This window comes from Chaetodon auriga, chromosome 12 (genome assembly GCF_051107435.1).
Source record: "Chaetodon auriga isolate fChaAug3 chromosome 12, fChaAug3.hap1, whole genome shotgun sequence".
Taxonomy (NCBI): domain Eukaryota; kingdom Metazoa; phylum Chordata; class Actinopteri; order Chaetodontiformes; family Chaetodontidae; genus Chaetodon; species Chaetodon auriga.
In genome coordinates this window covers 9,018,694-9,040,321 of record NC_135085.1, presented here as the reverse complement: position 1 = coordinate 9,040,321, position 21,628 = coordinate 9,018,694, and the positions used below count along the sequence as shown (strand labels likewise).

Here is a 21,628-nt window from a genome sequence, read left to right as displayed (position 1 = left end):
CTTCACTTTAAAGTCAAAAGCTACCAAGCTTCACATTTATCAATTAAACTTTGCTAAAGTGGGGCTTGCTTTGCTGTCTTTACAGCGGAGGGAAGGGCAGAATTTCACACAGACTGCATCCAATCTTTAACGTGATAAAGATAGGAAATTTGCCATTATGTAAACAGCAGAGACCGATGAGTGCATGATCGTTTTACACGGGCTAATTACATGTAGCACAGCGCACACCTTAATGCATCATGCTCCAGTTATGCCCAAGCCTGATAAGCCAGGCTGTACTCGCACATGCAGAAAACATTCGTCTTGTTTTTCATTCAATTTGCCCCCAACTCTCCTGGATCTTCTGTCTATTTCAGTTTCACATGTGACCAAACATAGAGTACACACTCACGTTTGCACACACTCGGCTGAGGCATTTTGGACCCTGTGCTGCAGACATCTGTGCCACAATCATTCTGGTTCACTGAGTGGATTCCCAATTACACGCTGGAGTAGCGTTACACTGCTGTATTAAGAATTCAAATTCGGGCCACACTGAGTTACTCTTGAGCGCTGAAAAATGAATGACTCTTTGGAGAAACACGTGAAGAGCCAGAGCTCATAGTTTTTATATTAGATTAACGTGTAATCAAGGAGGAACTCGGTCACTGCAGCCAGCTGTGCAGCATCTTCTCTGCTCCCTGGCCAGAGCAGTGACATTTTGAGTTGCCCCAGTCACTTTTGAAGCTTTAAAGGGCGTTAGCCACTTGACACTTTCTGACAAAAATGCTGAGTTCAGCTCAGTTCTGCACGTCAGTTTTGTCCTCTCTGTTTTTAAATTCATTTCTTGGAGTTGACAGGCGTGAGGGAACTTCAGTGTTTCGTCTTCCTTGAGGAGTCTTTCATAATATGAGCATGTTACCCTGAAAAACGTGGACCATTCATATAGATGGAACTTTTTCTTCTTTAAATCCATTGTGTTTTCAATTTGGTCTTAAGTGTTATGTAATTTGAAGTGGATTATAGATATTTCTCTGAAAGGAGTTTTGATGAAAACTTTCTTCTATAAACCTCTTTGTAGATATTGAGCTTCAAACCCCATTGAACTGGGGGAGTAAATAATAAATCCTTTTATTGACTTTATAATGGGGACTATTTTCTTTGTAAAGATGTTTGGATTGCATTTACTGGATGCTACAGTTCTGTGTGTGATTTGTTACAGTACAGCAGGTGCTATGAGAGAACTGTTTGCAGGTACATTTACTGCAGTCTGTTTATGTCAACACTAATAACAACAGGCAAACACACACTGAACGCACTGCATGGACGTATAGTACATTTACTCTGATGCTCTTATACAGTCTTCCCATTCTGTGCTGTTTTTGCATTGACTCCTCTGCTGCAGCTTTGATACTTTGTTCAATACTAAATTAGAAAAGTAGAATTTCCTTCCAAATCTGGCTCTTTTCCAAGTCACTGTGTGGGTAAACTCAGGTCAATGCTGATTGTAATATCATCAGTTGTAGAGTCTGACATTGTTTGAATTTTCAGGCTAATGCTGTAATTCACTAGAATTATTATTTTTTTGTTCCATAAACACTTCATATAATAGAGTTCAGAGGAGGAAACAGGTGTGCTTCACCTGCAATGAGTTTCAGTTTGCTGCTCTGCATCAATAAAACAATTAAATGTGTTTGCTCCCCAAAACATCGTTTGATGTTTTCTATTGGCGTCACATCTGCTCTTTAGTCACTCCATTAAAGTGAAATCAAGATGATGAAGACACATGATGATTCTTTTGCTTTTTTCTTATTTGTTTTGGGGAAAGAAGCATTTAACATGACTTTCTTTGACCACGATGCCATAAATTTGTTGTAAAGAGGTGGAATATTATACACAACAATTACACGACGATAACAGCAACTAACAGAGGAGTGTGTCAAATTTCTTTACCCATCAGTTGTTTTCTCAATTATTTAAATCATTGTCTTGAAAACTGTCTTAAAATAGTGAAAAATGTCCATCACAATTTCCTAAAGAGCATATTTAGCGTCAATAACCCAAATTGTAATCATGTAAGACAAAAAAAGCATCAAATCCTCACATTTGAGAAGCTGGAACAAGTTAATGTTTGCTTGAAAAATTATGTACACAATCTATCTTCAAAATACTAGCTGATTTATATTTTGTCATATAGCTGAATCGACTAATGTTGACTGCAGTAATAACGATGAAGTAAAGAGAAGTGTGGCTCAGTGCTCAAAGCTGTGGACCAACAGTAAGAAAGTCCTGGGTTTAAATCCACTAACTGGGCTATTCTGAACTGCCCCTCTGCAGTTTAATGTGAATGGTTGTGTATGTGTTAGCCCTGTGATAGACTGACATGCTACCAATATATTAGTCTGACTTCATGCAGCTGATGATGTCTCACTCAAGGAGCCCACATACAGCACTTGATATTAAGCAGAGGTGCGTGCCACAGTACATTACGTGCTAATGCAATTTGCTGGAAATAGCAATTTTCCATCTTGTAGTTTGCAAGCTGCAAGTGTTCTCCACTGTACCAGATCTATAATTCAGAAAGGAGGACATGGCCACGCTAACCTGGTTTAATGAAGCAGTGAATGTGAGTATGACTCACAGAGTTTTGTGCCTCTTTGGCTCTCAGGCAAACCATCAGAACGCAGGCACTCACATACACAGGTGTACATGCACACAGACCTCAAAGCCTGTCAGCTCTGGCAGTTGGAAAAGAGGTCCAGGGCTACTCATTGATGATTTTAAGTGTTAAACAGTAACATGATACAAACTGGAACTAGCTATATCGACCAATCAGGCTGTCACGATATGCTGAGTGCACATGTTCACACGTAAACGCTGTCATGAGGTGGCTGGAGGATGAATCACCACTGTACCGTATCTATTAGCAGTTGAAAGCAGCAAAATAGACATTAATTTATATGAATAGGCTGCAAATTATTGCTTTGGGAACTCTATGTCATGCTGCAGCGTAGTGTTCCATTTATTATGAAGCTGCAGTTCATAATATCAGATCAGTTTAACATGTTTTTCAGCCCCACAGTGCTCATTAGACCCCTGTATCACACTGTCACACTGCGTGCCTGGTGACTGCTGACGAACTGAAGCATATCTACACTTTGAAAGCCGAGTTTAGGGTTAAAGGTTCTAAGCAATAACAAGGTCAGTCATGATGATCAAATGAAAGAGCTATTACACTGTTGCAGCGTGGAGATGAACACTGCCTTGGGTCCGTAAAAGGTGATGAAGTCTGAACAGATCTGCCAAAACGCCACAGCGGAGATGAAACCTCATTTTTCACTCTGATGGTAAACAACAGCCAGACACTCAGTTAGTCTGTGAGTAATTGGCTTTCATTATGTTCCCTCCTTCTCAAGCAAAAACCCATTATCTATGTCTTTATAAAACCTGAGGTTTCACTCATCAGTAGCTGTCCTGAGGTACCACCACTTTGTCGTCATGAGGTTTGGTTTCTTTGTTTGGGTTTGGGAGGAACAGAGCTCACGCTTCATTAAAGAGTCATCAGTTAAAAGGACAGGACAGCTCGCTGTATGCTCGGTGAATTCAGATTCTGCTCAAGTCTGCACTCTGCCTGCCTTTCCTCATCCCTCATCTCTTTCCACTTGGTATGGATGGCTTTGATTTTGCTTCAGGATAAAAATCTGAAAGGTCAGGCAGCAGTTTGTCTCTTCATTTCCCCCTTCATAAAGTATCTTGCTCTTGGCGTGACTTCCTTCTTATGGATTCTTTCTTCTCCGAAGCTGCCCTCTGTATTCCTCTTTTCTCTGCTGTGCTCTCGCTGTCACCCTCTCTTTCATTTTCTGTCTGTTTCTTGTTTTCTGTCATGTCCTCGTCGGACCTACATTAGTTCGGTTTCATTCAGGCAGCATGTAATTTCCTCTCTCAAAGATTCCACCTCCTCGTCTCTCTCATCTCAGACATTTCTAAGAGATGTTTTCTGTATTTCCTCCCTGACCAGGCGGTCTGATGTTTGGTTTTGAAACATTACTCAGTTGTAATAATTCTTTTTGGCTAACCATTGCTTTCCATCTTTAGTTTCTTCTGTCCTCATTAAGCTTGTTTGCTCATTTGACGTGCTTGACAGCCACATCTGAAAAGAAGTGAAAAACACATCACAGCCAGGCAGCATCAAAGACTGTCACACTTCTTGAAACTTCCTTGCACATGAACCTGAAAAAGAAGAAAAAAAATAGCACTTTTATAACTCGTATATATGCGATGAGGGAAATGACAGAGCTCTAGGTGGAAGAGGTTAACTGCCCTCCATATCACTTATTCCTTACTGTGTTTTACTCACTGTACCAGTTCAACAACACAACATTGTGCAACACAATATTTTACTGTCCAACTGTCAAGAATGTCAAGTGACGAATGGCAAATTGCAGTAAGCTGTTGTCCGAGGACCTAACGCTGCAGTTTGATCAGAAGTACAATTTGTGGACAGAAAAATGAATGTAGGCAGCTGTCATCACTCAGCAAGCAGAGAAATAGCATGTTTTCTGAGCCTGGGGTGCAGAAACAGCCTCCATGCACTGCAGTGTCCAGTATTTTGTGTGCGTGTGGGATCAGGGCCTCGCTGCATCAGCCGTTCTCACTGCTCGTCCTCCCCAGGCACCAGCTGCCTCTCCAGCCTCCCCTCTACTGTCACCCCTTCATGCTGCAGGGGCGGTCGCACACACAGAAGTGAGGGGCTGAAAAAAAATGCGCCTTCATACTCGGATGACATCTAATGGTGGTTACCGGACCGGCTGTCTGCTAAGCCGATATAGCCGCCAGTATTAGCTTATTGCAGATCTGTGTGCTTCAAGTTATATGTTGGCAGTGCAGAAGTGCAAACCACTCGTCTTCTCCAGTCACTTCACTGGCTCCCTGTTGCAGCTTTCGTGCAGTTCAAGAGTCTGCTGCTGACCGACAGCTCGGTAGAAGTAACAGCTCCATCCTGCCTCGAAGCAATGGTTAAGCCCTACACTCTGGCCCAACCATTGTGCTCCTTTGCTGCTGCACGACTGGCCATCCTGTCACTCTAAGGACCTGTGGTCAGTCATCTCACTCAAGGCTCTTTTCTGCTCAATCTCCATAGCGGTGGAATGAACTCTCAAGTGAAGACAGGACAACAGAGTCACTGCCCATCTTTTGCTACCGGCATAATAAAACCTCGACTGTTTCAGACTTCATCTCCCACGCTAACACTTTTAACATTTAATTTCTTTAAAACTAATTAAACCAATCATAAATGCAATGCAAATGCAATCTTACAGGCTTTCACTTGTTTATTTGGGGTGCACTTCCAATTTTGGTGACATCTACTTCTTGTTAGTCACTTCAGACACAGACATCTGCCAAATGAGTGTAATGTAATGCATCCAGAAGGCCCATATCCCAGTTCGGTTCCAGCTGTTCCAACTTTAGAAATAGCGTAGCCATTTCTGCCTGTGAGCATTAACAAGTCTATTTTTCAACTGTTAAGTGCCTGCCACCACCTCGCCTCGTCCTCCCCTATGATGACCGCTAAAAGCATGAAAAAATGTGAAAAACACAAGAGGCCCTCTCTGGAGCCAGTGTTTGGTTTATCTGCTCTGGTTGGTGGAAGACGCCCCACTCCGTCTGTAGATATAAAGAGCTCATTCTAAGTTAACAAAAACATAGTGATTCTTATTTTCAGGTAGTGATACGCTAATGTAAACGTAATTGCAAATATTAAATTCATACATTTCTGCCAATAGATAGATTGTCCTAAATCCTGCTCACTCGACCCTTAAGAGATCCTCATAAAATATGTGTAGGTATGTTAAAACAATTGTGCTTTTGATGTGACCTGCCATCACGAGAACATTGATATTTTGTATTGCATCTTGGTCAAAAACCAATCAGCAAGGCAAAATGAATATCTGGTGGCCTGTAGCAGCAAATTCACCTATCTTTTGCAAGGCAAATTAACATCTCTGACATGGAAAAAAATTCTTTGCCATGTAACTGTAAAAAAGCGTTGCACTTTATGCTTGTTGTATAAATGATTTTATCTGTGACAACACTGCAGTGAGTTAAATAAAACATACAAATTAACATTAAAGAACTTCCACAGACTCAGGAATAGTAAGCTGAAATGCACTCACATAATCTAAACTTGCTCTGCTGTTGTCATGGAACATATACAGTAGCTCATTTAATAATTTAAATCGACTGGATATTGAATTTACATAAGATACAAAGGAATTCAGTTTTAGCCTAAGTGCAGTGTTCTAACAAATGTAATCCATATAAACAGAGGTGCTTTGTTTAGAAAGATGCTTTGGCAAGCCGTGTCCCTGTCTGGTCCAATTACCCTCAACAGTTTCTACCTAACATTGCGAGTGACAGCATTAGAGACTGTGTAAGAACCTCATGAATGATATTCATTATGGTGCATGCTCTCAGTCATCACGCTACAAATTATCCTCTTACTGTACTGTTTGTCAGCTGTAACAAGGCTTTCTGACTGAGCTCATGGAAAGAAGAAAACATGACCACTGAAAAGTCTCCAAAACGAACCTTAATATGCAGCTACAAAAGGTGGTGGAAGTCTAAATCACTCCAATACTTCTGCAGTTGCCACGGGTCAGCCTGCATGGAAAAAATTATAAAGTAGAGCTCAACTGACTGAAAAAATATAGAAATTACAATTTGATGAAATAATACTTTATTAGCTGCACCTTATGAACACTACATGTTACAATTTAGAGTGTGTGAAAGCCAGTTAGCAAGTAAATAAGCTAAAGCTAAAATAAGCAGTTCAAATAGTTAGCTTAGCTAAAACGGATGAATTAGTTTGCTAAAAGTAATGAATATATGATTTATTAGAAAGCTCAAAGTAATGGATAAATGGTTGAAATAGTTAACGCAATGTAATATATAGTTGAAATAGTTATCTTAAAGTCATGGATAAACAATTGAAATAGGTATCTCAAAGTAGTTGATAAATGGTTGAAATAGTTAGCTTAGTAGCTTTTCAATAGCTATTTCCAACATTAGCAGTTGAAATAGTTAGCTTAAAGTAATGGAAGACCGGTTGAAATGTCATAAAGTACAGGATAGGAGGTTGAAATAAAGTCAACGTCTGATGAAAAAGGATCACAACCATTGATCTTAAATGTAATATGAAAATAAAGTCACCAGAAAGATAAATGATTTGCCACGTAGGCTGACCCTTTGATTTCATTCCAGGAGGCTTAAGGCTGCACTGTAAGCAAAGATGTATAATTAACAACATGATTCATATTAAACGCAGTGTAATCTGGATCAAACCTACTCTGTGCCAACTAGAGCAGATTGGCAGGAAAAGGAGGAGGGGGGCTGAGTTGTTCTTTTGCTTTACAGCCAACTGTGCATTTGCTGTATTTCATGATCTTCCTGCATGTCTCTTTAGAGGCAGTCCAGACAGTAAAATCAATTGGCCAGAGTGGTGAAGTTTTGGATGAGTTTTAACTGCATCGTGGGGGCGATAGAAATCAAGTCCAGCAGTGTCTTGTAGATGTTTTTGTTGCCGTCTTTATGGGACCACAAAGCCACTGCAGTAATCTCCCTATCTCTTTTATCTCTGCCCACAGGCAAACAGACGTGTCCCCCAGAGAAATTTGACTGTGGGGGATCCACCAACAAGTGTGTCTCGTTGTCATGGAGATGTGATGGTGAAAAGGATTGCGAGAACGGGGCGGACGAGGAAGACTGCGCGTCTGGTGAGTTTGTCAGAGTCGGCTGTCAGTTCTCTCCCATAACGGAAATAAGCACAAATAAGTACACGAGCCATTCTGTCTGCTGGTTTACTGGCATGTTTCACTGCTGGCCACGTTTCAAGAGCGTGTTTAAATTCAAACAGTGGCAATGACAGATGTGCACAAGTCAATGACTTGATGAGGCTCCGAGAGAAGAATAATGCTCAGATTTGCCCTTTTCTGTATTTTATTGGCTTTCATCCTTTCTGATCTCACTTACCATCCAGAGGCTTGAGACATTAAAGCGCAGCAGGGAACACTCCATATAATTAGAGGGATTTGAAGTGAGGTTTGAGTTTGAAGCCAGCTGCACTCAACAACAAAGTCCCCTTTGATGTGGAACCATTTTCGGTGTGGACTATCAGATATCTGCAGCTTTCTGTTGATATTTGTTGGTTTCTGTCATCACATTTTGAACCTCAAGTCTTTAGCCTTTCCACTGCAGGGCCCTCAGAACCATCAAAAGTGACATCACCTCCTACCCAGCCAATCAGACAACTCAGCTATGCGCTGCCCCCACCCCCCGCCCCCTGCAGGGACTATCCTTGCCCTACTTCTGAGGTGCCGTGAAGAATCGGCTTCTTCTTTTCTCTCTCTCTCTCCTCCTTTTCCCTTCACGTCAGAAAAAATTGATTGAGGCAACAGAGCTGTAGGGGGTGTGGCGTTTAGACTTTGAAGATTGTGCGAAATGGCACATGGCAGCAAATGCACAGAGGGAGAAAAAAAAAAAGTCACCCCCTTAATATCCTATATAAATAATGTTCTTCATTTTTACGGGCGTCTGCTCCCTGTGTAGTTGTTTGTGTGTGTTTGTGTGGGCGTTGAGATTGTGACTGGCTGGTGTCTGAGCAATAAATGTTTATTTGTTAAGAATACACTTGATTTTTTTTTTTTTTTTTTTTGGGGAGAGCAAGCCAAGTCAATTTGGAATGATATGAAAACATAAATCAGAGAGGTTGTCTGAATAGATATCTACCCTCTTCTCCTTGAAAGGCTTTTAATGTGTCATGTAATAAAGATATTTTTTGCCTGATCAGCCTGCAAGTGGCCCATCAATAACTCCCTGTCACCGCACACACTCACCCCAAAGCAAGTGGTAGTGATTCCATTGACTTTAGATCTAATGCCTTCCAAGCTTAGATGGCTTTTCACTGCGCTGGCCATAGAAACCCAGTCTAGCCTGTGCTAATCCTTTTTTCATTCTAATGTCTGTATTGATGTGGCAGTCTTAAGCCTCTCAGCACTGACATGAGGGCAGGCAGCAGACTGTCGCCCACCCAGTCAAAGGCCAAAATCCCTCCAGAGGTAAACGGTGCCCAGCGTGACCAGGATGGAGGAGTTGACTCCAGCGCAGCACAGTGCTAGATAACATTGCAAATTAGGCCTATTAAGTGCTGCTCGGACCAGTTTATCTGAAGACTGATTGGGCCCAACGCCAGCTTGATAGATGAAGTCTCAGTGAAGAAGATTTTAAATGTCACCTCACTGCAGATCCCTCTGAAGGCAGCGAGCATTGATTCCTCAGTGTTGTGCTTATGGTCGAGCCCAGTGAACTAAGCAATGAACATGTTGGACATTGCTGCATGACATTTATGTCCAATACAAATGGTCATGCCAATGCAATTACAATGACAGGGAGTTTTACCTTATTTGAACTTTTATTTGTGTGGCTAATGGCTAATCTTACTCATACTGTCCATGCCTGGCTATCATAGGAATAAACAATACAAAAGCATTTGCATTCAAATCATTGCTCTTGAGCATGATCTTATGTTTTGCAGACTTGTCAAATCAGCATTCTCAGTGGTGGATGTGCTGTATGGTTAACAGTGTTGTAAGTGACACACAACCTGTGTGAAATGTTAAAGAGGTGATAGTTCACAGAGTTAGAGCTGGATGCAAATGGTAATTGCCTTATGTTCCAAAAGCCCTGCGTGCTGTATTGCTCTTAAGTACTACAGACTGAAGGCTTTAGATGGTTCACATTTACAGTCATGCAGTGAGGCGGAAATGACCAATTGGTTTGAGTATATCTCGGTGTGTCTGTTCGCTGAGGGCTAGCTGTTGGCACAGAGACATAGGAAGAATTGACTTCAAAGCAGCATTAACTCTCCGTGTGTTTGGCTTTAGAGGGAGAAGATGAATGAATCAAGATGTGTAAAATGATGCAGCAGCAGTCTTACAAAATCGACAAGAAAGCTGTTTTATGTATCCAATTGCATTTTGTTCTTGCCTGCCAGCAAAGGCTCAGCTGCAAACCTCAGTGAGTGAGGCTGCAAGTGTAGTTCCACATTATCTTTGGGTGTAGTTAATTCCAAATATTGAAGTATAAATCGGCGTGCTCGTCCAATAGTCTGTAAGTGATGAAAGAGGCCCTTTCAGGGGCTCTGAGGTACTTTCTGAAACCCAAACTCTGTTTAAAAATCAGCAGAGCTTTGAACGCTTAAATCCCCTTTTCTCCTCTTCCTATTAGACAGAAGTGATGGATACTATTACATCACATCACTGAAGATGTGGGACATGTTTTCAAAAGCTTTCAATATTCACGCTCTACCTTCACCTGCATGTTTTTGAGTTGTTTCCTGTTTGCACTTATTACACACAAACCAGGACTCACAGACATAAACTCACACGTACTGACACGTAAATCATTTATTGGACAGTTTTGGAGTCCTTGCATCCTACTGTCCTGTGTGGAGCAGCCAGGGACGATCGAAACAAAGTTTATTCCAGTGACTGTCACGTCAATTCATGCTCCATGTCACTGCACCTTGTGGCTCAGCTTATTAAGTTCACAAAGTAATAGCTGGTTATCAAGACTATTTGTCGTCTCTGCATCCGGTCAGAAATAACGAAGGACAGGGAAAAACTGATGAGGTCTTTTGTACCACAGTGTAATGTGGGGGAAATGCTGACTGATGGTTACCTCTAATCATGAACTCATCTGTGTCTAATTTAGTTAACTCTGCATGGACAGCGAGAGATGAGATACGGACGAAGCAGTCGAGAACTGTGCCCTTCTCTGCATGTGTGTGATGTACTTTCAAAGATTGCTCGTGTTTCTGCCCTTACATGAAAAGACTTGTTGCACTTGTGCCAATGAGTGTTGTCAACATCGACTCCAGTGAAGTGTAACCAGACTTTTATGCAATTGGTTCTCCCTGTCATTGTCATTAAGAGCAGCGTCTGTCAGTGTGTGTGTGTGTGTGTGTGTGTGTGTGTGTGTGTGTGTGTGTGTGTGTGTGAGATAGAGAGGCAGAGAGAACTCTCCTCTGGAGAATGCATCACAGACAGATGTCTGAAGTCTGGAATACTGACAGCAGAACTGATTGCGTTGGAGCTAATCAATGCTACGGTCTTTAATAATTTAGCCTGGGCCCTGTTTAATACCAGGTTTTGATACCAACCCCTATTTCACTTCTTTAGTTGGTCTTCTTTGTATTTGCAACACAAACTTGTTTGTTTCACACCAACCTAAACATACCAACCAGACGCACCAGATTTGGTTAGAAGTGCACCGAAGCGGCGAGTTCAACGTGAGCCTGCTCCTCGTGGTCTGAGCGTGGCCAAGCTCAATCCTGCTCACTGCGAGGAAAACATCCAAACTCACTTTACACATTCACTTGCATTTACTCGAATGTGAGTAGAGAGTTTGCACTCCCAAAACTGACAGAGCTTGTACTTACCCAGTTAGCCCCAGCACGCTCTGCTATTAGTAGAAATTTACAGAGTGCATAGCCTGCTGCTGACATGAAAAAGCAAATCTTGCAGAGGCATCCTGCTAATTGAGTCATCCACACGTTGAATTATGTATTAAGTAGAATCTAGCCCTCACCAGAGGAAGCTTTCTCTGATCAACATTACATTAAGCCGCAGTTCTAAGGAGACTCCGTAGGAAAGTTGAACTGTCCTCAACCCTCAGCGATGTGGAGATTAATGCGCACTTACTCACCGGGCATCTCTCCTGAGCCCGCCTGTCTGCTGGGTTCTGCTGCAAAGCACAAGAGCCTTTCTGGATTTGTGTGTTTTCTCGTGTCTTTGCATTTGCAAGTGTCAGCTTGACTTGACTGCCTGATGCGTACATATAATTGTTCCGTGCGCTTTTATGTTGGCTTGTTTTCCTTCTTCATTTTTAAAGCTTCTTGGATGGCATGAGGCAAACGACTCCGTGCCTCCTGCACTCTTCCCAGCTGTCAGCCCATCGCGAAACTGACCTTGCAGCTAATGTGCATCCCCAAAGATGGAGCATTCACATTGTTTACTTCCACCGACAACATTTCTTCTTAATTTAATTTTTGCTCATGTTGCTAAAGGTCTCAGTGCTCGTTCCACGCCTCCTTTGCCCTCCCACATTGGTCCACAGTTACAGTCGATAACGGTTTCAGAGGGGAGGTTAAAAAAACTCCCTTCGCTTTGACTCCCATCTTGTCCTCCATTACCCTCTGTTGATTGTTACCGTAGATGAGAGTTGTTTCTTCTCTGTCACAGCTGTGTTTCCTCTGTAAATGTGTGTGACATCACAGGAAAGGTCAGCCACTGAGCTATTTCCCTGGTGAGCCACTGTGACCTGTATGAACTGGCAGGCAGTGTGAGTGAGTGTGTGTGTGTGTTTCTACCTTTCTAGGTTTGTCTGTATTGGATACTGTGTGTATGTGTGTGGGTTTAGTGTATTACTCACATTGTGGGGACTCGTCTTCTGTACGGGGACAAAACACAAGTCCTCAAAATTGAATCATTAAATTTTAGGGTGTAATCTCGGGTTAAGGTGAGGTTGAGTCTCCAGATAATTAATGTAAGTGAATGCAATGTCCTCAGCAGTGATGGAAAGACAACTGCGTGTGTGTGTGTGCGTGTTTGTGTGCGCGCATGTGTGCATGTTCCAGTGACCTTGCTGCAGTGGCTGCAGTGGACCTCAGCTCTGAGCAGAGTGGACAGGTCTGGACTGTCCCTTGAGTTTAAACCTATGAATATCCAGAGGAAGCTGAGATGACATTAAGCTGCACAGACAGTGACTGATGTGCTCAGAGATATTTGTGCGTGTACAGATAAAAAATAAACGATTCTGTTTTTTCCTGCTTACACACGATCTGGATGTCTTTCTTTTCATCTCACTTCTCCACTTTCACCCTCTTTCCATCCTCCTGTCCTTAAAATGATTTGCTCACCTTTATTCTGTCTTTCCTTCATGCATCCCGACTACTGACACACACACACACATACACATACACGCACCACACACTCATCAGCTGGAATGCTAATGAGAATAGAAAGACCAGTCATCTCTTGCCTTTGCAGCTGAGGCACCAGTTGTCGCTGGCAACCATCTCCCATCACTAAAGCCGCCAGAAGAATTAAAGTGGGTTACGCTGGCAACCTCTGACTACCGAGGAATTAAAAATATATAACTGAGTAAAGCTCTCAGTGAATTTAGCATATCAATGGAGTTTTTATTAGTTGCCCTTGTAGTGTATTTTCTGTTTCCTTTAGCAGAATTCATGATAGCCAGAAAGTTTGCTTTGCTAAGAAATAGACTGAGAAATAGTTTGATTGTTTATTTTATATTAAGGATCAGTAAAGTTGCTCGTGTTTCAGCGGCTTCAGAGAGTTGCCGTAAGTTGCTCATTTTAGCAGAGTAAAAAGCGCAGTCACGGATTGTGTTTGCAGTGACAATGAGATGTCTGCTGTGCTTAATGATTTATGAAATATGTAGTCAGTTTCTTCATTTTTCACCTTGATGCTAAAGGGAAGGTTGGTGGAGAAAAGGGCTTCATTAGGGAAGATGTTTTGAGTAAGAGCCTTTTCAAATTAGGTTGAATGACTTTGATATAAAGCCAATGGTGGGAAAAAAAACCCTTTTCCATGTGTTTCCATTTGCAGCCCTGCTAGCAGCTCTGTAAGTCTGTATTTACAATGTATGGTTAAGCATGTTGGCATTCTGCGATTTGCTTTTCAGCACTCTGTATAAAGCTCAGTTGATAGTGATTAGTGATGCACCAAAATTTACTGGAAACCCATCAAACACTTATTTCCCTCTGAACCACCAGTGTCAACCACATGGTGGTGCTAGAGGCAGCGTCAGGGGTCAGGAAAGTCAGGAGGTGTCATCTTCTGGGAACCAAGAATGTCTGTGCTAAATTTTATAGCAATCCATCCAATAACTGTGTGTTGTGTACAACACAGCAAATACAGTATGTCTTATTTCAATGTGTGGATGTTCATACAATACACTATACAGTCATACTCTACATACAGTACACCACATGTATACATACAACCATATCTATTTGATGTTTCGTGTGTTAGTTTCCTGCTTTTGTTGAAGCAGCCATGCCAAATTATGTAAATAGACGGGTAATAAATCTGAAAGTTCAACCCACTGAGTGAAATGTTGGGTCCCACTGTGATTTATTTATCATTTAAAACCCGCAGACTTGTACCACACTGTACGCAGGCAGTCTGTGAGCTCAAAGTAGCTCAAAAGTCTTGAAATTCATTTGCTCAGTACCCCCACCGGAAAACAAAGTTTCCAGTGTAACCAGGTCACTCATGTACATTACTAATGCTCTGCCCCCTGTGCAATAATGTACATGTCTATTGAATCTCCTCAATTATTTAGTGGCAAATTAGTATGTAGTGAGGGTAGAGGCATAACAGGCGCAGTAGTTCTGAAGCACATGAGAATCAGATGGAGCTCGTTTAATATTGATGAGTATAAACCCTTTCACTGAACTGGATCCACGACACTTGTTTTCGGTTTCAGTTGCTTTCCCCCGCGCTGCTGTGGCCGTCATGTCGGCACCAGTAAATTAAGCGAGCGCTGATGTTTGCAGGGGAGAAGATAGTGACATAACATATGGTATGATTACATAGGATAGTAATTAGGACACTATCTGGCATCTGATGTTTGTTCACCCAGTTAAACTCAGCACGTGGGAACGCATATGATTTTCCACTTAACTATATTTGATTTCCCTTTTTTCCAAAGCTGTTTTTATTCTGTCTGCTTCCAGTGTTCAAGGACACCGACGCCGATGCCTTTAATTTCTACTCTGGGTCCATTTAAATACTAATCAATGCTTTGATCTGCGAATCAATATCAGTTAAAAATAACTGCGCATAAAATCTCGACTCTAGGACCAAACCGGGTACCTGATCTTTGGGAGATGTGAGATTTCTCCCGCAGGTCTCTGACAACATGCTACCACCTTGCAAAGTTCTATGTGAAATATATTAAAACACCAATCCATTCCCGTAACCAGCCAATGGCAGCGGTGCTGAAGCTGAACTCCCTGCGGTTTGTGTAAATATCAAGTTCTGCGCCTCCCTGCGCTGCCCTCCGTGCCGCTATGGGCTCACAGTGGGAACCCTGACTGTCTTCACAGCCTGAGTGCTTTTGTTCAGATGTGAGCGTAGACGGAGAAAGCTGGAACAGGTAGAGACAGAGAGAGAAAAGGATTTACATAAGCCTTGAGGTTGGCTTTGTGAAGAGGAGAGGCGCATTACAGACTTTTCCTTCCTGCATAGAAACATTTCCAGTCAATAAGGAACAAGGCCAACTCTCAGAATCAGCTTTATTGGCCAATGTTCATGTACAAGAAATTTGTATCAGGCTTTCATGGCGAAAATCTTTTCTCAAATAGCTCTGGGCAAAAAATATTGAGGCTTACAAATGTATAATTTGCAGCAACTACTCTAGGCATGTGTGCAGGAACCCCATACATGGATAACCAATGCCTCCATGCTGGTCATAGATGAGAGAGAGGTGAACCAGAGAGCAGATAAAGGAAAAAAACCAAACACTAGACAGAGAAGAATCTTTTGAGAGAGGAGGAAGCACCACAATCAGATCATCTGAGAGAGAAGGAGGACCGGCTGATGGCAGAGAGAGCTCTATTATCTTTGGCTCCACAGGAGAGGAAGCCTCTCACCATCCTCCCTGTGATAACCCCCATCATCCCCTCTCTTCCCGTCCAGCACCTCCTGTCTGTTTCATCCCCGGTTATCATACCAATATTTGGCTTTCAACCTCTGTGAGAAAGCCTATTTCTATTACTATGTTCCTGTATTTGAAGTTTCTCACTTCTCGTGTTGCTGTCTCTCATCTACCTCCTGCTGTAGCCAGTGTTTAAGCCTCATCTTTTATTTCAAGCGCTGTGAGCAAAGAATCTCTGGTGTTTGTTATGTCTGTGAAATAGCTTTGTTCATTTTAAAGCACGGACCTCTAAACACATTTGTTAAGTTCCACTTTTCAGCAATTGGAAATTAGAAAGACATGTTGCACCATCCCCGCTTCAGCGTACTGTAGCACAGGAAGACGGAGGATGAAAGCCTCTTTTGCTCTCCTTCTGACTCTTGCTTCTCTCTGCTGGTCCTCCAGATGCCAAAGCCTGCCCGAGCGGCGAGTTCATGTGTGCCAACCGCAAGTGCTTGGCCACCGTGTACGTGTGCGACGGCGACGACGACTGCGGAGACGGCAGCGATGAGCTCAAGTGCACCTCCCCTCTGACCTGCGGGCCCAACCATCTCCGCTGTAACACCTCGGAGTGTGTGCCGCTCATGTGGAGCTGTGACGGAGACCCCGACTGCTCCGACAGCTCGGACGAGGGGCCGGAGCGCTGCGGCGGAGACGGGGTCTCTTATCTGCCTAACCGCAGGACAAACTGCACCGCTGGGGAGTTTCGCTGTGCCAACGGGGAGTGTGTGCGGCTGACCTGGAAGTGTGATGGAGACCCAGACTGCAAGGACAAATCTGATGAGTCTGACTGCCGTGAGTTTCTCTTTGTGTTGCTTTTCTTTGCATCCCCTTGCCTTCCGCCCATTACACTGTACCCTATCGTGTCATATTTTCTTGCCATGCATTCTTTATTATACCAGCAATGTCTCTCTATTCACCTTCACAAAGGCTGTCCTCTCTGCTTACATTGATGTAGGACAATGCTGCTCTGTCTGAAAGGGTTTCTGTGCATATGGAATATGTAAGTGGGTTGAAAGATAGTTTCAGTACAATAGAGAATGATGCACATGAAAGCAGTGATGTCTGAGTGAGGGAGCTATAGCTGTGGCTCAGTTACATCCACTTTCTAATACCGAGCAGGTTTTGAGTCAGTAGTTTCACTGCAAATGTATTCACAAGAAGGGCACTACTAAAAACGTGTGCTTTCGAGTGCACCGCTGATGTACAGTGTAGTCCCATAATGCAAAGCACAAGGAGCTGATCATAGCTTCATATAGAATAATGTACACTATATGCAGTATATGCTTCCACAAGTCACAGTTTGAATTCCGTTGGCACACCTATTGCATCATTTCCTGTTAGTACGAAACAGTAAATTACATTGAAATCTTGTACACTAACTTCAGCAATCATATATCTTATATCTTAATATAATACATACTTACTGCTGTAAGTATTTTAACCAGTAGCACCTTGAGTTTTTACATTTATTACACTCATATTGTTCAAAGAAAGCTGCAGACCAATCAAATCCATCACGTTCTGAAGTAAAATACTGAAGGTCAGTGTTATCGTCCGTTTCCTCTGCGTGGACGGTACGTTAGGGTATCTGTTAGCTTTGAGACTGGAGCACTCAGCCAATGATTCTTCCTCTCCTGAGGTGTTACTTTCCATTTAGCACATTTCCACTCCGCTGGGAGTTGAGGGACGGTTTGATATTTGTTGTTGTTGTTGTCTTTTTTTCTAAATGCGTCTGGTAAAGAATGTGTTTCTGTTGATAAACACCGTGTGAAGATGGGGCCTTGTGATAAAACAGGTTTTCCTATTAACCGGTCATGGATGGGGGAGCCCTGAAGCTCTTGTCTCACTAAGCCAGAGTGTGAAGCCCAGATAGTCCCACGATTCATTATCAAGATGTGTGGCGCACACATCAAGCCCACCTCTCACACTCTGTGGTGTCACATAAGCAGCACTTATAAGAGATTGATGTTTTCTTAGCCAGCTGCATCCCTGCGTTACGAGAGGGGTCTGGACATGGTTAGAGGCACATCCTCGTATTTGTCCAGCTCTTACTCTGCAACGCATTCAAGCTTCCCGCATTCACATACTTTAATGTCTGTTTGAGGATTGCTTTGCCATAGAAATGGAATTTTCTGCCAACTCCTCACCTTCAGACAAATGTTATTATGATTCATCAATATGTTTTTATGAATCTGCAGTGTGTGCATGCATGTGTCGAGGTTATTGCCAATCAGATGTCTAGATTGATCTCCCAGATCTGCAGGAAACAGAGTATGTTCCTGTGTGTTTGGATGTGCATACGTGTGTGCATACGTGCGTGCACATGTGTGTCCAGACTGCAGTACACTGCCTCTGTCCTGCTCATCCTGTGATAACACTAAATCATATCCCCCTCAGTCATATATATTGCTTTTTAGTGTGGTTTAGAGAGGAGTTATATGAGCATACTGGGCCCAGTTGATGAAAAGCTTGTCTGTGCTCGGGATATTAATGAAATTTGGTGTGGCTTCATGCAGCCTCCATCTTTGCGTTACTATATTGAAAATCATTCATCACACGCCCTCAGGTTGACTGTCTCTGTCCTAGGCAGCATCGAACACAGGCTGTGAATGGAATGAAGTACAAAACTGTATGTTATTGCACGACATCTTTGATTTCATGCGTGCCTCTCCGTTTTATTTTTTTTAAAAAACACATTTCTTGGCCTTTATTAGAGAGGAAAGAAGAGAGTGAAAGAAGGAGAGAGAAAAACTGATGGAGTGAAATGCAACTAAAGGTCTTGGGTTGGTTTTGAGCCCAGGATGTTGTGTTCCTCTTGAAGGGATTAAAGGGGATTTACAAGTCCAATTTCACATGTGTGTTTATATGTGTGTGCGCGTGTGCCTCTTACAGCCCTGTTGACGTGTCGCCCTGATGAGTTCCAGTGCGGTGACGGTTCATGCATCCACGGCACCAAGCAGTGTAACAAGGTCCATGACTGTCCTGACCACAGTGATGAATCCGGCTGTGTCAACGGTGGGTACACCTGTGAGTGCTGTCTCCATGTCTGGATGCCAGAATTTGTCCTCCTCGCTGCCTCTTCACCTGTCTTCATCTTTTATGCAAGTGTCTGTTTGAATAAGTCTTCCTGTTTGTTCTGTCTGCTGTTTGCATTACATTTGATTCAGCGTGCCTCTGCCATTTGCGCGTCTGCCTGCGTGAAATACTTTAAAACAAGAGGGGGGGGTGGGGGGGTTTGATGGCCAGTGACGACTTTGTGGTGAGCTGCTTGAGCTGCAGAATTTCAGGCTGTATTTGTTGTAGATATAAACGATTAAATGATGGTATGATTAAATGCTACAGCTGCTTTTCGGTTTTGCTTGTCTGCTCTGTGTTCACTCTCACAGCTTCTGAATGTTTTTCAGCTTGTGGTTGAAGTCAAATATCAGATTTTGCAAATTGCAACAAGAATTTATGAGTAGAAGATATGACATCTGCAGCTACAATCAGCTTTCAGTCCTGCTTGATTTGGCTATGCCTGTGTTTTCTGGTGGTGTCAGGAAGTGCAGTTTCACACTCCTTGACCACTTTGACAGAAACAGAAGAGCAACTGGTGTATTTGTCTGTATTGCAGCTAAACTGACTCAGTGCTTTAATGAAGAAGTCAGTAAAAACTAGAATTGTAGCACAATTCAATTTCATGCTGCACAAAGCAACAGCACAGCTCAGGAAAAGGAGACGGCTGCCTTGCTCAGGAGTTGGATATGTGCACCGTGTTGCACAGCTCACTGTGGCTGCTGCTTGCTCCATTTCTCCATTCAATATTTCAAACTGATCTGCTGTCAAAAAGCACAAGTGATTGTCATTTGAAAACACATTTTTTTATTAACAATTGTGTTTACAATGGCGATAAATGCATCACATTTCATATTCCATTAGCATTAGCAGTAATTTAGTACAGCTCTGGTAAAGAGAGTGCACGGATGACATAACAATGAAATACATGCTGCTCTGTTTCCTGTGGTTTCCTCTTGTGAAGGTAGGCTGGTAGGTAGGTAGGTGTCTAGCACCACTAACAATGAAGACAACCACAGAGAGGTAATTACATTGTATAAATACATTGAATGGCTATTACAGAAAGATACAGGCCATAAATAGTATCAAGGATAGGGTGTGATTTCATAAAAAACACAAGGATTATAACATCCTTTAAATAAACTTATGTGGCTTTTGTCTGGGCGTAAATTATTGTGAAATTAATTGCTATAATGACCACTGATGTTATGTTGTGTGGATCCAGCCCACTGCTTCTTTTTAAGCTGATTTCATTACTTCTCCCTCCTCTGACTATGATGCATAATTTACCAGAGTACTGCAAAATTATTTTGCAGGAAATTAAGCTCTAGCACTGTGAAACTGGCCCAAATTAAAGTTCAGTTTTTATTACATGAGGCTTTTTATGTGGGCTGATATGAATGTCTGAGTGGGGAGTATTTTTTGCTGTCACTTGTTTTCATGTGAGCCTTCAATCATTTGGCGAACCACTGGAGATATTCAGCTTGGCTTCACACACTGCTACATGCATGAGGTTGTGAATTATTTTGCGATAGCTTGTGCAAATAAATGTTCGTGATGTTTGCAGTGCAGATGCTTATCGTGTCTGATTTTCTGTTGCAGCCACTAAATGTGAGGGACCCCTGAAGTTCCTGTGTAAGAATGGAGAATGCATTGACAGCTCCAAAGTTTGTGACTCTGTCAAGGACTGCAAGGACCGATCAGATGAGCCCAAGAAAGAGTGCGGTAAGAGGAGCTTTTCTGCTCGCCCTCACTTCGTTATAACCTCGTGCCAGCTTTTAACAGAAGCTCTTTCACCCTTGATGCATATAATGTTTATGACTTTTCGTCTCGCCGGCTTTTAAGTAAAACCTTTATCTCCTTTCTTTCCCAGAAGTATGAAATGATGGAAAAGTGTGTGTATGTGTGTCAGTGGAGTTTTTGTCTCGGCCCTGTGCAACCAGGGAGCATGCACATACGAATCTATTGTAAATGAATTCAAGCAGTTAATGTAGCATCATAATTGTGTTTGCCATAACAAAACGCAGCTACCGCCCTCCTATTACCTTGCATTTCAAAGGCTTCGGAGACACGCTTAAATTAGCAGAAGCCTCCGTTGATCAGAACAAGATCCTGCATGTACTAATTACCATCAAACGGTAGAAGAAGGCATCCTCTGCTCTGTGATAGTCTCTCAGTTATGTATCTCTCTTCCTGTGTTTATATGCCTTCATCTCATCACTTACTTTACTGACCACGAGTAAATGGCAGCGATGTCTCGGTTAAAGAAGCAAAAGACTTCTCTGTTAAAGAGCTCAGTGAGAAAGTTTATGAAATGAGCGAGTGAGAGGAACAGACGTAAACTCTGATAAAATGACATTTCCTCAGAGGAACATGAAGTTGTGGAGGGAAAAGTGGCAGCTGACAGAGTAGACTGACCTCTGCCAGGGATGGAAATTGCAAGACTATAACAGGTATTCCAGAGAGTAATTCTCCTCCACCTCCATCTCTTCCTCCCTCTCTCTCCTCATATATCCCCCCTTTCTCCTTCAACTCAGGTCTTGTTCTCAGCTCATTAAAAGCGTGTCCACACACACCTAGCTCATCGCTCTGCTCGCTCAGCCATTAACTCGCAAGATGTTCCCCAGCCAAAACACGCACACGCACACACACACACACACACACACAAAAAACTACACAGAGAGAAACAATAACCCACCTCGCTGCTCTGAAATACACTTAAACGTAGATGTTCGGTGTGATTGCATTTGCAGCATCAGCCTTACATCAGGGGAAAATAAAGACAACACATTTCTCTCTGCACAGGAGCAAA

The 21,628-nt window shown here is 42.6% G+C and overlaps 1 protein-coding gene across 2 annotated transcripts in view; it reads left to right on the top strand.

The window, feature by feature from the left end:
- Positions 1-21,628, top strand: part of LOC143328794 (low-density lipoprotein receptor-related protein 8-like) — a 73,933-nt gene that overhangs the window by 27,919 nt on the left and 24,386 nt on the right. For both annotated transcript variants that reach the window (XM_076744117.1, XM_076744116.1), the window contains exons 4-7: positions 7,623-7,751; positions 16,165-16,554; positions 18,655-18,777; positions 20,419-20,541. In XM_076744117.1, the coding sequence (XP_076600232.1) occupies positions 7,623-7,751; positions 16,165-16,554; positions 18,655-18,777; positions 20,419-20,541 (765 nt within the window). The remainder of the gene's footprint in view (positions 1-7,622; positions 7,752-16,164; positions 16,555-18,654; positions 18,778-20,418; positions 20,542-21,628) is intronic.